This window comes from Artemia sp. Qi Xiang Cuo, chromosome 4 (genome assembly GCF_049724085.1).
Source record: "Artemia sp. Qi Xiang Cuo chromosome 4, ASM4972408v1, whole genome shotgun sequence".
In the NCBI taxonomy this organism is placed as follows: Eukaryota; Metazoa; Arthropoda; class Branchiopoda; order Anostraca; family Artemiidae; genus Artemia; species Artemia sp. Qi Xiang Cuo.
The window spans coordinates 25,632,231-25,647,814 of NC_142797.1; the positions used below are offsets into that span (position 1 = coordinate 25,632,231).

At 39.9% G+C, this 15,584-nt stretch overlaps 1 protein-coding gene across 2 annotated transcripts in view; it reads right to left on the bottom strand.

Moving 5' to 3' along the window:
- LOC148952929 (uncharacterized) overlaps positions 1-15,584 on the bottom strand; it is a 120,619-nt gene that overhangs the window by 21,880 nt on the left and 83,155 nt on the right. For both annotated transcript variants that reach the window (XM_089088192.1, XM_089088191.1), the window contains one exon: positions 11,079-11,134. In XM_089088192.1, the coding sequence (XP_088944318.1) occupies positions 11,079-11,134 (56 nt within the window). The remainder of the gene's footprint in view (positions 1-11,078; positions 11,135-15,584) is intronic.

The following is a 15,584-nucleotide window of genomic DNA, read 5'->3' on the forward strand; positions in this document are numbered from 1 at the left end:
GATACAGAGACTATACTTAGCCCTTGGCATTCAACCTCTTCGTACCAGTGTTTACCATCCGGAAACGGATGGTTTGTTTGATAGGTTCAATGGAACCATAGTGCAGAAGCTAAGAAAATCTGTCAGAGACGAGCCGAAGAATTGGGATCAGTATCTTCCATATCTTTTGTTTGCCTACAGGGAAACTAAACAGACTTCGACAGGTTTCTCACCATTCCAGCTCATCTATGGGCATCACGTCAGAGGACCACTCGATGTGTTACGAGAGGAGTGAGAGGAGAAAAAGAAAGGTGCGTCTGAATCGGTAGTCAGTTACCTGGTTAATATGCGGGAACGAATTAGCAAATGGACCAAGACCGCACATCAAACCTTATTGGCAAATCAAGAACGACAGAAGACCTGGTATGATCACAACCGGAAACCCAGGAAGAGATGACGGACTACAAGGGTACAGGAAATGACGGAGACTTCGAAGAAGCCCTCCAGGCATCCATAAATGGAATTTTGAGTCATTGTCGGAGAAAGGATTTAGCTAAAATCTTGAGAAGATACAGAACGACCCTTTCGGACAGACCTAGAAAAACTGATCTCGCTATGCATGAGATCAATACAGGCAGTAACCCATCGGTGCGAAAAAAGCCTTATCGAGTTCCAGCAGCGAAACGCCACTTGGTAGAAACCGAAGTGACTAAGATGCTGCAAAAAGGAATTATAAGACCGTCGGAGAGTGACTATGCGTCACTGATAGTACTAGTACCAAGGGCAGATGGAACGGTGCGGTTTTGTGCCAACTATCGGGAATTGCATAAAATTTCAAGGCTAAATTCATCAGCAAGCTAGATTTAACTCGAGGATATTGGCAGATAAAAATGCATCCTAATAACATACACAAGACAGCATTTGTGACGCCAAATGGTCTACATGAGTTTCTAGTAGCGCCATTCGGGATTCAAAGAGCAAGTGGAAGATTCCAAAAGCTCATGGATCGTGTTCTCAGATATTGGAAATTCTGTCGCTGCTAAATTGACGATACTGTGATCTTTAGTGACACTTTCCAGGACCACCTGCGACATATCGAAATGGTGCTACAGAGATTGCAGTCAGCAGGACTGACAGTCAATCCAAGGAAGTGCAGGTTTGGGGATACAGAAACGGAGTTTTTGGGACATACAGTATGAGGTAGAGTCGTTAAGCCATCGACAAACAAGGTCCAGGGGATTGTCAATTATACAAGGCCTAATTCGAAAAAGGATCGAAATGGTGCTAAAGAGATTGAAGTCAGGAGGGCTGACAGTCAATCCAAGGAAGTGCTGGTTTGGGAAACTGGAGCGGTATTATTGCTACATACATCAGGAGGTAGAGTCGTTTAAACATCGAGAAACAACGCCCTGGGGATTTTCAATTATCCAAGGCCCCTTTCGAAAAAGGATGTTAGAGTATTTATTGGACTAGTTGGATACTATGGCTGCTTTATCCAGAATTTCGCAGTTTTGGCCAAACCAATCTACCACATGACAACCAAAAAGGCCCCTGAGGTAGTTGAGTGGACTCCCAATGTAGAACTGGCATTTAAGTATCTGAAGAAGGCCTTGTGTTCAGTTCTGGTTGTGAGAGATCCGAACTATAAGGAATCCTTCATACTACAAAATGACGCGAGCGGCAAAGGACTGAGAGAAGTCTTTACCCAGCGGACTGACGGGGAGGAACATCCTTTTGGCTTCATTAGCAGGAAACTGACACCCGCAGAGAGTTGATACTCCACTATCGAGAAGGAGGCGCTAGCAATAAAATGGGCGATATCCAAGTTCCACTACTTCCTGGCGGGTCGGCATTTCTTCATTGAAACTGATCATGATCCGTTACGGTGGCTGCATGTGACGTCGAATCAGAAAAAGAAATTAGCTCGGTGGATTTTCGCCCTAGAAGCATATGATTTCACCATTAGTAGCCGTCCAGGGGTTGCGAACACTAATGCTGACGCCCTGCCAAGATATCAGGAACCGGCGACCCCTTTTCGTTTTGTAAATACTGTACATAAATTTTTCGTTGCAGGATCCAGACCGAATCGTCGTCGCGGACAATATAGATCTGCCAGAGCACCTGTATGGATTCACCTACGGTGAGGTAAGCCGTTTGAAAGTAGCAGACCGCAAACTACAGTATTACGTAGAACTGGCGGCGTTTGAAATGACGGATCCAAGTGACGCAGAATACGCATGGGATGAGCAAGGAATCTTAAGAAGGTTCTTCAACGATCAACTTCCCCAAATCGTCGTGCCCCTGGGATTTTTCCGTGAGTGCCTAATCATGGAGTGGCACATCAGACGAAATGGTTTTCACAGGTCCGACAAGGAGGTGGCTGATCGTATTTTGCCGAAATTTGCCTTTTGGCCTAGGTTATTTGCAGATTTGAAAAATTACAGAAAGAATTGTCAGGCAGTCCAGTTGAGACGGGGTCAGTCTGTAGTCACACGTGTGTCATAGGGTAAAGCCAAAGTGGCGCCTCTCTTGTAAATAGTGCTCAAAGTAGCCCATCCTATTTTCTCGTCATAAATGAGGCCTCGAAGGAAAAAATCATGAGACCGTACCTAAAGGGAAAGGGATGTGATGGCTTATCATTTTTCTTTTCTTATTTTCACATCGTGATATTTATATTCTGAGATTGTAGTTCGTAAGTGTATGTGAATTGAAAAATGCTAATTACCTGTTTTGGCGGAGAGCGGAGATATAAGCTAGTTTCATTTTGAATAAATTTTTGTTCGTATGAAATGGTCAGACCTTTCTTGAACTTTGTAGAATAAAGACCTCTGTTTTAAAATCTTTACACTTTGTGAATTTAGACAGCGACAAGGGCTCCTGATTAAGACCAATTCTAGGACTTGGGTTCTAATTATTGGTTACTGTGGTAAAAGTTGCCATAATGAGCCTTCTCCGAAGTTTATACGACCACGCATTCCATAAAAACTTTCTATGTTAACGATGGGTAACTAACACACTTTATAGCTCTTTTCCCGAGGGCTCGAGGGCTATGGTTCTGAGGTCAAACTCAGAACCATAGTTATTTGACATGTACATTTGAAAAAAAAAACAGGTTATCTCAAAATTTCGATCCGTTTAATTTGGGGAAAGGAGGCTAGAAATTTTAATTCTCAATCAAATAAGCTTCCTTCAAAGTTTATACAACGAACTCTTCCATAAAAACATGATATGCTCCCCTGGCATAACTTACAACTCTTGTCCAGGGCTCTGGGAATTGTGTCAACTCCGATGGCATTTATTAGATCTTTAAACAATTTTAAAGAAAATGACTATCTAAAAAGCTAGATTTGATGCATTTGGGGAAAAGAGGGCGTGTGAGGAGGTATTTACCCACCGATCACTTTCAACTCTCTGGAAATAGAACCCTCTTGCTTGCGGGATGACTTATCAAGGAATTTTGAAGGTATTTTTGAGTCTTAATTTATAGAAATTCGATCTAACGGTATTGATCTAATCATAGGCAATATTTATCGTTCTCCTAGTGATGCGGTTCAGTTGTTTCTTCGGAATCTAGAGGAAATACTTGGCATAATACTGAAACGTCCGTGTCAGTTAATGATTATGGGTGACTTTAATATAAATTTGATGAATTCAAACTCTTCTACTTCAGTTGATTTTCTTTCAACCATGCTTGCCGCAGGAACTCTACCAACGACATCCATTCCCACCAGAGTAACTAGTATTACAGCTTCTTTGATTGACAATATTTTCTCCACGCTTAGCTTGAAGGAAAACTAAATTTTTGTTACTGATATCTCCGATCATTTTCCAATATATTTTCGGCTCAGCTTTAGTGTTTGATTCTATTAGGTTTGGTGAGAAAGAGTTATCTCTTCTTGGGTCTAAATTCGCGGAAAATTCGTGGAGCTTGTTTGATAATGATACGGAATTTTATTGTTCATTTGAGTCTTTTTATGGAATCGTTAAAGAGGCTATTCTTAATATTTGTGAAGTACCACATTCTAATCATAGGTCTAAGTATAGGTCTAAAAGGATTGTTCCGCTAAACTCATGGATTGACATCCGGACTTATCAAAAGCTGAAGAAGGATATAATAATCTCTGGAGGGCTTATACGTCCGCTACACTTTCAGCGAGTCTTTGTCAATTCCTTGTGTATTCCTTGTGTAGGAAAGCCATATCTATCTATTATCTAAATAATTCTGCTGTATGTGGCAATAACGTTCGTAAAACTTGGAAGGTAATAAATTCTGCCCTTAAACCCGGTTCTCAATCTAACTCTTTACCAATAGTCCAGTAAAATTACGGACAAAAGTGGGTCGACCCGGACAAAATTGCAACAAAAGGTTTTTTCATCAAAATGTTCAAAAAAAATCACTGAAAAACATATCCAAAATCCGCTAAAATCGCCCACCGGGAAAACCTTCTGGGGCTGCTTAAAGGGGGTGGAAGAGGGCGAAAAAATAGGTTTATTCATTTTTGACATTTAAGAAGCTTGTTTTACACTAAAATATTCAGAAAAATTGCTGAACAACATATCCAAAATCCGCTAAAATCGCCCACCGGTAAAACCTTCTGGGGCTGCTTAAACGGATGAAAGGGGTGAAAAATCCTTTTTTCGATTTTTGTTATTTCGGTACATTCGGAGACTCGATTCTGGTATAAATAAACTCGCTGAAACCGAAAATGATATCATTGTATCATTTTATTGTAGCTTTTATTGTAGCACTTCTCTAACTTATATTAAACTAGAAAAAATAAGATTTTAATAAGTGCATTGCCAAAATAAAGGAAGTAGCTTTTCTTCCGAAGTTTACAGAAAGAACAGATCAATGGACGCCTGAAATACTTCGAACAGCCTGCGAAAAGCAATATAGGAAAATCTCCAACTCAACGGACCAGAGAAGTACCTCGCTCTTTTTTGCTTCGCCAGTCGTTGGGAACCTGGTTATCTGATGAGAACCAAACTTGTGAAAACTAGGCTTTAGAAAAAGAGAGACTAAGCATAGACGCATAGAAACTTGAATATTCTAGTCTATAATGCACATTAAAGACTAGGTACAGTTAGGTTTCGAAAACGCAGGCTGCACAGCGCACACAACAGGATCGCCATCTATCTTCAAAAGTACCTGACTGTTATATCAGCTAGTTTGGCAGACACAGTATTATGAGTAATAGCCTTGATAGACTTGATATGTTGCCTCATCCGCAAGAAGCTAAGCCATAGCTTAGGTCAATCAATATTGAAACCGAAGTTATTGTTTGAGGGAGGAGGGGATTGAACCTCCTTCTCAATTTATTTTGAGATCAGAGCCATCTGTCAGTGTCTTGAAGAACGTCCAGGGCGCAGATCAGTAACTAGGTGTGATGTGACTACTAGCTGTCGTCAGAAAGACATGAAAGTTTAGCGGAATCGCACCGGATGCTCATTGGAGTAGTCATTCGATGACTCGGGTATGCGTCTAATTCTTATTAAGATTAGTTATCATCCGCAATTAATACTGACTTTGGGTGGATGCTGACCATGAACGCCCATAGACTGAATTTTAGTGGGGGGGGGGGCTTACCTGGTCTAATCGGCACTTCGTTTCGAGTTTATAGCTATATCAAACTTACAATACACAGTTTTTTTTTGTTTTTTTTTGTTTTTGTTTTTTTCAGTAAAGCCTAAGTTATGTTCTAGTCTTGAAAAGGCATGGGGGTTGTCAGCCTTACTAATGTTAATTTTTGCTCGTTTTGAGTTTAACTCGGCAATTTATTGTAATTTCTGTTCATTTTGAATTTTATTTAATTGTTGATAGTGATTTGTGGTAGTTTTTCGTTTGGAAGACTATTTGACTTTATTTCTACCCATTTTTGACTTAATAGAGCTCTACTTTTCTTTGAAAACTTATTCTATGGAATTTTTTTTAATTAATACAAATATATGAAACCGTCACCCAGCCAGGGGGGCTGGCACCCCCCCCCCCCTATGGGCACCCATGGTGCTGATCATTATGGGTGGTATGACGAGCCCCAGTTTCTGTCAGTTCTATTTATCGATTGACAGTATTCTGGTTCTATCAACGTGAGATGGAACTGATATATTGTCCTTTCCTTGTATACTTTACCATTTCCCTACTACGTGAGAACATAAAAAAAATATCTTATTTTCAGGTCTATAGAGTAACTGAAGCAAGTTAAAAAAAACTAATGAATACGAATTGCAAAATATGTTGCTCGCCGCTCACCGCCAGTGATGATACTGCCGTTTTTACTCAAAAATTTGCGGATTGCGGATGGAGTACACTTTGCTAGTCTTTCAAGAGGGGACGATCTGCAGGCAGTACCAGGAGAAAAAGTTCACATTGCATGCCGAAGAGACTATTGTGATAAGAAACGTATTGTGAGTTATTGTGAAAAACAAGTCTCTCCCAAACGCTAGTCAAGACGAAGTACCTCGGACTCTAAGGTCAAACGAGGGTGTTTTGATTTAATGAATTTATGTTTGTTTTGTGCAAAACCTGTTATTATTGACAGCAAAGGTTCTAGAAGAGAAGTCTACGGCAAAGTGAGAACCTACGACTTCCAAAGTACTGTGGTCAAGATATGCTGTGAAAGGAATGACACTTGGGGAACGACTGTGCTTAGTCGCATTAACAGCGCTACTTCAGACTTGAATGCTGCAGATGCAGTCTACTATAGAAAATGTTCGACGAACTTTTGAACTAAAAAGGATGGGCCGAAACGGTTTTCAGACAGTATTGATGATAATTGTACATCAGATGTACGGAGAAAATTAGGAAGACCACCTGATGAAGTGAGACTAGAAGCCTTTAAGGAAGCCCTCAAGCTCTTCGAAGGCAGGTATGATGAGCAAGTTACCTTACGAGAAATTGCAGAAAAGATCAAAGACTTTCTTTGCGGGTATGACGATGTTGAACCATACAGAGCAAAGCTTCTGAAGAGAGTATTGGAAGAGCATTATGGCGAACGAATTTTAATTGCCGATGTGAATGGTTAACACAATGTTATTACTTTCTGTGATTACGCGAAGTCCATTCTCCACGAATATTACAATCTTCCGAAAGAGCACGAACCTGAGACAGAAAAATTAAATTTGATCGAGACACTTGCCAAAATTATTCAGAACAAAGTAAAATCAGTGAATGCTCCCTCAGACCTGTATCAGGGCATTGAAGAATTGCACTGATTAGATACAAACTTAGAATTCATTTCAGTATCCCTGCATCTGCTACATTCCAGACTTATTCCGGGCGAAAACTGCACTGTTGTTCAAGCCTCAATTGGACAAGCAATAATGCAAGAAATGCGACCACGTGCCTTACTCGCCCTTTTGCAGATAGGACTGGCAGTCCAGATGCACCACCATTTTGCTTCTCGTTTTCTCGTCGACACGCTGAACAAACTTGGTTTCTGTTCGTCTTATATAAGTCCTCCGGTTCGAAAAATGTGCAGCAGTCAGCGAAAACCAGGAACCTAAAGACGTTCCGGAAAACAGTTTTCTCCACTACGTCGCTGACAATGTCGACCACCATGACAGTTGTACTATAGACGGACGCGGTACTTTCCATGGAATGGGGATTATTTCTGCCATCACTCCGGTGCCTGGAAAAGTATCAAGGTTCATTCCTAGAAAAGAGGTCTCTGCTGAGGATATAAAAGATTTGTCATCCTTGCCCTTTCACTTTTACAACAGAGCCCGACAGACGGACCCGAACGTCCTGTAAAAACCCCGTGCTGTCACGACTGAATGAGCCTCGCGATTCTAGCACCGACTTATTATGGTATTCGTCTTGGTTTTTCAGACAGTCATGTCCAAACTGGTCTGGATTCATGCAATCAGTACACAAGGGATCTCACCCTGGAAAACCTGCCGTCTTCTTCCATCCAATGATTGACTATAACCCAAGTAACCAATCTTGTGTCTACTCAACCTTGCTTTACGTGTGTGAACAGGCAAGGAAACAAAATGTCGCGGCTGTAGTGACTTTTGATCAGCCCCTTTACTGGAAGGCTATGACAGTTGTGGACTCTGAGCCGACTGGAAGCTCTTTGAAAGACCTCACTATCTTACTTGGAGGATTTCACGCTCGCATCGCTGTTTGTGTTCAATCGGACGCATTATGGAAGACACTGGATTAGAAGAAGTGCTTGAGCAAATTTACGCCAAGAATACAGTAAAGCATATCATGAGCGGGAAAGCACTATCTCGAGCAGCTCGCGCGCATGATATCATTGATAGAGCTCTTGCCATTTTGATACTTGACGACAAGCACAACTCGACGGAACACAATGAAGATAGGGAATTTGAGATCCACGAGGATATTAATGAAGCCCTTGTGATCTTCGAGGCCCTGCAAAGCCCGAGTTCAAGGGTTGTAAGTTATTCCCTGGGTGTATATAAGGTCTTATGGGAAAGAATGGTCGTATAAGTTTTGGAGGAGTTTTATTTGATTAGAAATTGAAAGTTCTAGTTCCCCTTTTTAAGAGCCAAAAGTGATCAGAGGACAAAAGACCCTCCTTTCCCAGAATGTATCTGATGGAAAATTTTAGATAATCATTGTGTTCAATTTAGTCTAATGATTTTATAACAATGCCTTCGGGGTTTATACAACCCCCAGAGCCCTGGGGCATTATAAGCCCCGGGGCCATAAAAAGTTTTTAATAGAAATGGTTGCCATTCCTTAAAGCATTGTTATATGATAAATGGACTCTTTTGAACAACATGGCTATCTCAAAATTTTTACCGAATTCATTTTGGGAAAAACGGCTAGGGGAGGGAGGCTAGTTGCCCTCTGATCACTTTTTACTCTTAAAATGTAATTATAAATTCCAATTTTTAATCATACAAACCCCTTCCGAAGTTTATACGACCATCCTTTCCATAAAAACCTTATATACCCCCGGATACAACTTATAACACTCGCCCCCGGGGTCTGGGGATTTGCGTCAATCCTGGCGTTTTATTATATGATCTTTGGTCCGATTGAACAGAATGGCTATCTAAAAAATTCGATCGGATGTATTTTGAGAAAAGAGAGAATGGGGCGGGGATAGTTACCTTCTGGGTCCTTTTGACTCTTGAAAAGGAAACTAGAACTTTCATTTTCCAATCAAATGAGCCCTCTTCAAAGTTTACAAGACCACATCTTACATAGAAACCTTTTACCCCCGCCCCAGGGTATAACTTACAACAGTTTCCCCCGCGCTCTAGGGGGGGGGGAGGGTGAAAACCCTGAAGTTTCGTTATTGGATCTTTGGTCTATTTTCAACAAAAGTACTATCTCAACATCTCGATCAGATACATTTTGGGAACAGAGGGTGTGGCGGAAGGCTAGTTGCCATCCGATTACTATTGACTCTTAAAAAGGGAACAAAAACTTTCAATTTTTAGTAATGCGAGTCCCTCCGAAGTTAATAAGACCCCTCTTCCATAAAAAACTTATAAGCCCCCAGGGCATAACTTGAAAAACCCCGTAGTATTCGCTATCTGATTTTTGAACTATTCTTAACAAAATAGCCATCTCAAATTTTTTTCCGGATGGATTTGGGGAAAGACGGCGTTGGGAGAGGGGGGAGGGGTAGTTCACTTTTTATTCTTAAAAAGGGCACTAGAACCTCCGCTTTCCAGTCGAATGAGCCCCTTCAGAAGTTTATAATAATACAATATTCATAAAGACCTTATACGCCCCCAGGGCATAATTTAAAACACCCACCATGGGCTCTGGGGGGCTGTATCGAACCCGAAGTTTTTTCTATATCTAATCTTAGAACTATTCTTAAGAAAATGTTATCTCATATCTTTTTCGGATGCATTTGGGGAAAAAGGGCCTTGGGAGAGGGGGGTTGCCCTCCGGCCACTTTTGACTCTTGAAAAGTAAACTATAACTTTGAATTTCTAATCAAATGAGCTCCCTCTGAAGTTTTTACGTGCACCCCTTCCATAAGAACCTTATATGCTCCCGGAGAATAACTCTCAACACCTACCACCGCTTTTTGAGGGATTGTTTCGACTCCGGAGTTTTTCGTATCTGAACTTTGTATTATTTTTAACAAATGGCTATCTCAAAATTTTATCGGATGCATTTATGGAAAAAATGACGTAGGAGACGGTCTAGTTGCCCTCTGATAACTTTTGAATCTTAAAAAGGGCACTAGAGCTTCCGACTTCCAATCAAACAAATCCCGTCCGAAGTTTTTATACAACCACCTCTTCCATATGAAGTGTCTCTGGAAAAAAAAACATTGAAGCCATATGGGCATTACTAAACTGACATAAAATAATTAAACAGGACTGAGATAGAGGCATGAAATCCCACTGTGCCTCCTAGATTAAACAAGAAATTTATATATATATATATATATATATATATATATATATATATATATATATATATATATAAACAATTGAAGTCGAGGAGGCACAATGGGATTTCATGCCTCTATCTCAGTCCTAAACGTAGAAATTTAAACAAGAAACTCAATCAAAAGTACGAACAGAAATGATTAGTAACAGCAGATCATAGGACTTTTTCAGCCCTTAAAAAAAGGCCCCTTTTCGGATCCCTATGAGTTTCTATATACTACGGAATGAAGATATTTTGGCGAAGGGCCTAGATTTTCACCAAACATGATAAGTAATTTTGGATGCTAGTCAAGTCTAAGCTTAGAGCTAATGCCGGCCTACCTGTTCGCCTGAACGTAGCAATCCATTGAAAAGTTAAGCATGGCTTGAAGAAGTTAAAGCTTGGTAGAACAACTTCAGATAGCCTCTTAAGCATAAGCTATGCAACTCTGCTTCACTCACACAGGCTACACTCTGGCTCTAGGGCAAGCAAAGATAATCGTTTTAGCTCTGGGCAAAGACCATAAGCAGCAGCTATCCCAAACAAAGGAAAAGAATTTGGACTTGTAAAGTGGTAGAGGCTGGTTCATACCACTTTTTCATGATAAACCAGAATCGGCGGCATAAAAAAAAGTGTTAATCTGGAAACACAAATAAAGTCCATAAAGATCCTTTCCCTTAAACAAAAAAGTAATAAAACAAAATAAAGCAATCGATCAAACAAAACTCACAATGCATTGAGGTTATCAGCTTTACAAGCTCCTGAGATGCAGTCGGTAGGCAGACTCTAAAACAGAAACAAAATAATAAATATATGAATATAAATATATATAATAAATATACATAATAAATAAGTAATATCATAGCCAGCGCAATAGCGCTGCCTAAGTAAAGAACGATGTTGACACAATGTATTATTTTTTTTGATTTCTCGGTTTTAGAGCAGGGCGCCTCGTATCGAGGGAGTTGTCGTTGAAATTTCAAAAAGGGCTCATTCGATTGAAAATCAGAAGGGCTTGTGCCCTTTTTAATAGCCGAAAGTTATTGGAAGGCAACTAACACCCCTTCGACGCCCACCATTTCCCCAAACACATCCAATCAAAATTTTGAGATAGCCATTTTGTTCAACGTAGTTAAAAAATCTGGAAATTATGTCTTTGAGGAGCATATAAGGTTTTAATGGAAATTGTTATCGTAGAAACTTCAAAAAGGGTTCATTCAATTAGAAATTCAAAGGGCTAGTGCCCTTTTTAATAGTCGAAAGTGATTGGAGGGCAACAAACCCCCCTCTCACGCCCGTTATTTCCCAAAAGACATCCAATCAAAGTTTCGAGATAGAAATTTTGTTCAAAGTAGTTAAAAGATCTGAAAATTACGTCTTTGAGGATGACACCCCCCCCCACAACCCTCAGGGCAAGGGGTGTAAGTTGTGCCCTGGGGGTATATATTGTTTTTATAGAAAGAGTTGTCGTAAAAAATTCAAAAAGGGTTGATTCGATGGGGAATTGAGAGTGCTAGTGCCCTTTTAAATTGTCGAAAGTGATTGGAGAGCAACTAACCCCCCTGTCACGCTTAACTTTTCCCCAAACAAATCTAATCAAAATTTTGAGATAACCATTTTGCTCAACGTAGTTGAAAGTTCTGGAAATAATGTCTTTGAGGATGACAAACCCCCTATACCCCTTAGGGAAAGGGTTGTAAGTTATGTATAGATGTTATGTAAGGTTTTTATAGATACTGTTCTCGAAGAGAACAGTATCTATAATTTTGCAGTAGGAATCAAGACATGACTAATTGTAGGCAAAAAGCCAAGACAGATAATCCGAGTAATTGAGCAAGGCAAAAATGTTTAAATAGCACGGTAAATAGTGGGAGTAAGAATGACTCTCTTATTGGAAAAGTACTTGTGTGTTAGTTTTTTGGAAAGGCATGCGTGACTAGATAGTGAAACTTCAAAAAGGGCTCATTCGATTGGAAATTGAAAGGGCTAGTGCCCTTTGTAATAATAGAGTGATTGGAGGGCAAGATAGCCATTTTTTTCAACGTAGCTGAAAGTTCTCGAAATTCGGTCTTTGAGGATAACAACAACCCCCCATAGCCCTCAGAGTAAGGGTTATAAGTTATGCCCAACTTTCTGTCACTTTCTGGCATTTGACCTGTTAACACCTATGCTGGGTTAAATTTTTGAAACCAGTTTTTGGAAGTTATTATAATCCAAGTTTCAGTCATTGAACAGTTTCAAGCTATATTACCTGGACCTATTGTTTCGCTATTATGTTATAGCCAATGAAATTCCCATGCCGTAAGTACCGACTTCGTGCCGCTAGTAGAACAGTGCATTCGGTGTCAACAGTGGTTTCGTCCAAAGTATTCAGGCATTGCTATTGAGGAGAGAAAACAATGTGGTGAGTGGTGAGTGGTTATGTTTAAACTGCTAGTCCCCCCCGTTCTTTGAATGAGGACCCTGAAACACCTTTATCATCACTTTCTCCACCCACTGGCTCTAAACCACGCTCTACGCCCAAGTCGCCCACAAAACCTACAACCCCAAAATCAAATTAAAAAAATCAAGCTCGCCCAGTCCCCCTTGTGTTGACTGTGTTAAATAAACCAGGCAGCTAGCTGATTTCCAAGATAAATACAAGTCCCAGTTAGATAAAAACTCTGTGAATGAACTTGCCAAAGAAGATTTGAAAAAACAATATGAAATTTTTCTCAATGAACAAAATATTCGTAGCAATACAACTCATGAATACGATCTTGGATTATAACAAACGAGTGAATATATCATCTGCCTTTAATTCCACCATCTCCTTATTGAAGAAGAACTTTGCAGTCTAGAAAAAAATCAAGTAACCCTTAAATCGAAAATCACCAAATTACAAGAGGATTTAAAAAAAAACGAAGCAATTATTATTACACTAGGAAATCAACTATTTGAGTTCAGCACATCCAGCATCAATTGCAGAATATCCCATGAGAGCATACAAATACCTACGTGTAGTATGACAACTGATGACGCCCTTGAGTTCGTGAATAGTCCAGCGACTTCCCGCTTTTCACATAAATTATCAGGTGATAATGAACTAAACAAAAAGGTTATCGAGAAGTCATTACCAGACGATAAAATTTTTATTATATTTGAAAAAATTACGAAAGTGAAGGATAAAAGTGAAATAAATATAAAAATAAGCAGAAAGGAAAATGTGATCTGCAAGCATTTTGATAGTGGTTTCTGCAAGTTTCGCAAACAATGCAAGTTTCTGCATATTTGTCATCAGTTTATTTCGGGAGTTTGTGTCTCTTATAAGTGTATTTTTGACCATGTTGATCTTTGTTCTGTTGTATCTTGTATTGATATGTCGTGTACTTTTGCTCATGCATCTTCCGGATTGGAGCACAGTTTTAAAACCAAACTTTTTTTAGAGCGACGCCGAAATAATTCACGACCCCCCCCCCTCCCCTTGTTCGTGTTCCATTTGACTTTCAGTCTTATCCCCCTGCATACCCGATACACAGCAGTATACCACAGGAATCCATCCCTCGAAACAATCCTCCGCCCCAAGTACTTACGCGTGCCCAGTCAGTCCAACCCCCAAAATCACTTCACTCAATTCGGACCATCCCCAAACCCCCCCCCCCCCCACTCATATTCCTCCCAAAAATCCACTTCCTTTTGACTCCTTTCTTCTCCGTGCGTCCAAGAAGTTACCGGCCGGTTTCTGGACTCCACCCGTTATTTGCCGAAACAAACCCAACCCCTCGCCTCTCAGAGACCCCCCACCGTACTTCCCTCCCTCAGCATCATCTTGCCCCCCCCCCCCCCCCCCCCCCCATTTAAAGAACACTCCCAACTTGACTTATTCCCAGATCACCAGGATACCTTTCTCCCTTCCCTTGCACTTTATCCCCCCTGGCTACCCTACCACTATGACTCTGGTTTAAGAGTAAGCAGGCAGAATGATCCTCTTTTAACATCTCCATGCAGAGTTTCTAAAACCTCAAATAGATACCACTGTTTAGAGTATCCACTAGTACCTGCTCAAACAAATATAATTTTTCATGATAAATATGTATTTGATCCCCCCGTCCCTTGGTATCACAATCGATCTTTCGCCTCCGTCCAAAAATCCATTAGAGCCCCAGACCCCATCTGCGATATAAAAAAAGTAAAGTGTAAAAACGGTACCTTCACAAGTCGCTTTCGATTCCCCAAACTTTTGTTGAGCAACGCTGAAAGCCTTAACTTTGAAAAAATCAATGAATGAGACACCCTTTCTAAAATATATAGATTAGATGTAATCGCTATTACTGAAGTTGAAGCTCAAAATTTGCACATGTTAAAGATTAACAATTTTTATCAATTTATTAAACTCAGACCAGAAAACCACCCTCTGGGTAAGAAAGGTGGCGGAATTCTGTTCTTTATCCGTAATGATTTATATCCAAGTGAAATCCCAATTCAGTGTCTTAATCCCTTTGATGAAGTTATGTGGGTGTGTGTTCGACCTAAAGTCTTGCCGCGTCCTTTTAATTTATTTGTCCTTTGTTGTTTTTATTACTCCCCAAATCCGAGATCCACTGACAAAATAAGTTTTATCGAAAAATTAAATGCAAGTGCTGACTTTGTACTATCAAAATACCCAAATGCAGGAATTTTCCTGATGGGTGACGCAAACAATATAAGACTTGATTCTACATGTAACGCTTTTAATTTAAAACAGGTCGTTAATGTCCCTACTACAAAAGGCAATACTACTCTTGATTTGATTTGCACTAATCTTTCAAAGTTTTACAAACCTATCTCCATTCTGCCTCCTCTGGTGGGTATTTACCACTTTAACCGTTTCCTATCTCCACTGGCCAAAGTTAAAAAGTTAGTTTCTATATCTTAAACTACGTATTTAACACTCACCGATACAGGACATTTAAATGTTTGCTCCGGAACTACTAATGAAAATTGGTTCACTGTGTATCAAACAAATGACGTTGACTACATGGCTTTGTTCCTCCAAAATTTATTGAGGAGTAATTATGAATTCCACTTCCCTGAGAAAAAAATTAAAACGTGTTCTACATATAAGCTTTATGTTACTGAGTCTTTTCAAAAACTTGTAAGAAAAAAAATCAATTTTTTCAAAGCAGGTCGTATTACTGAGGCTAATAGTCTAAGAAAATTCCAAAAGAAAAAATTAAGAAAAGCAGCTTCTAATTATTATAATAGTAAAGTCAAAGAT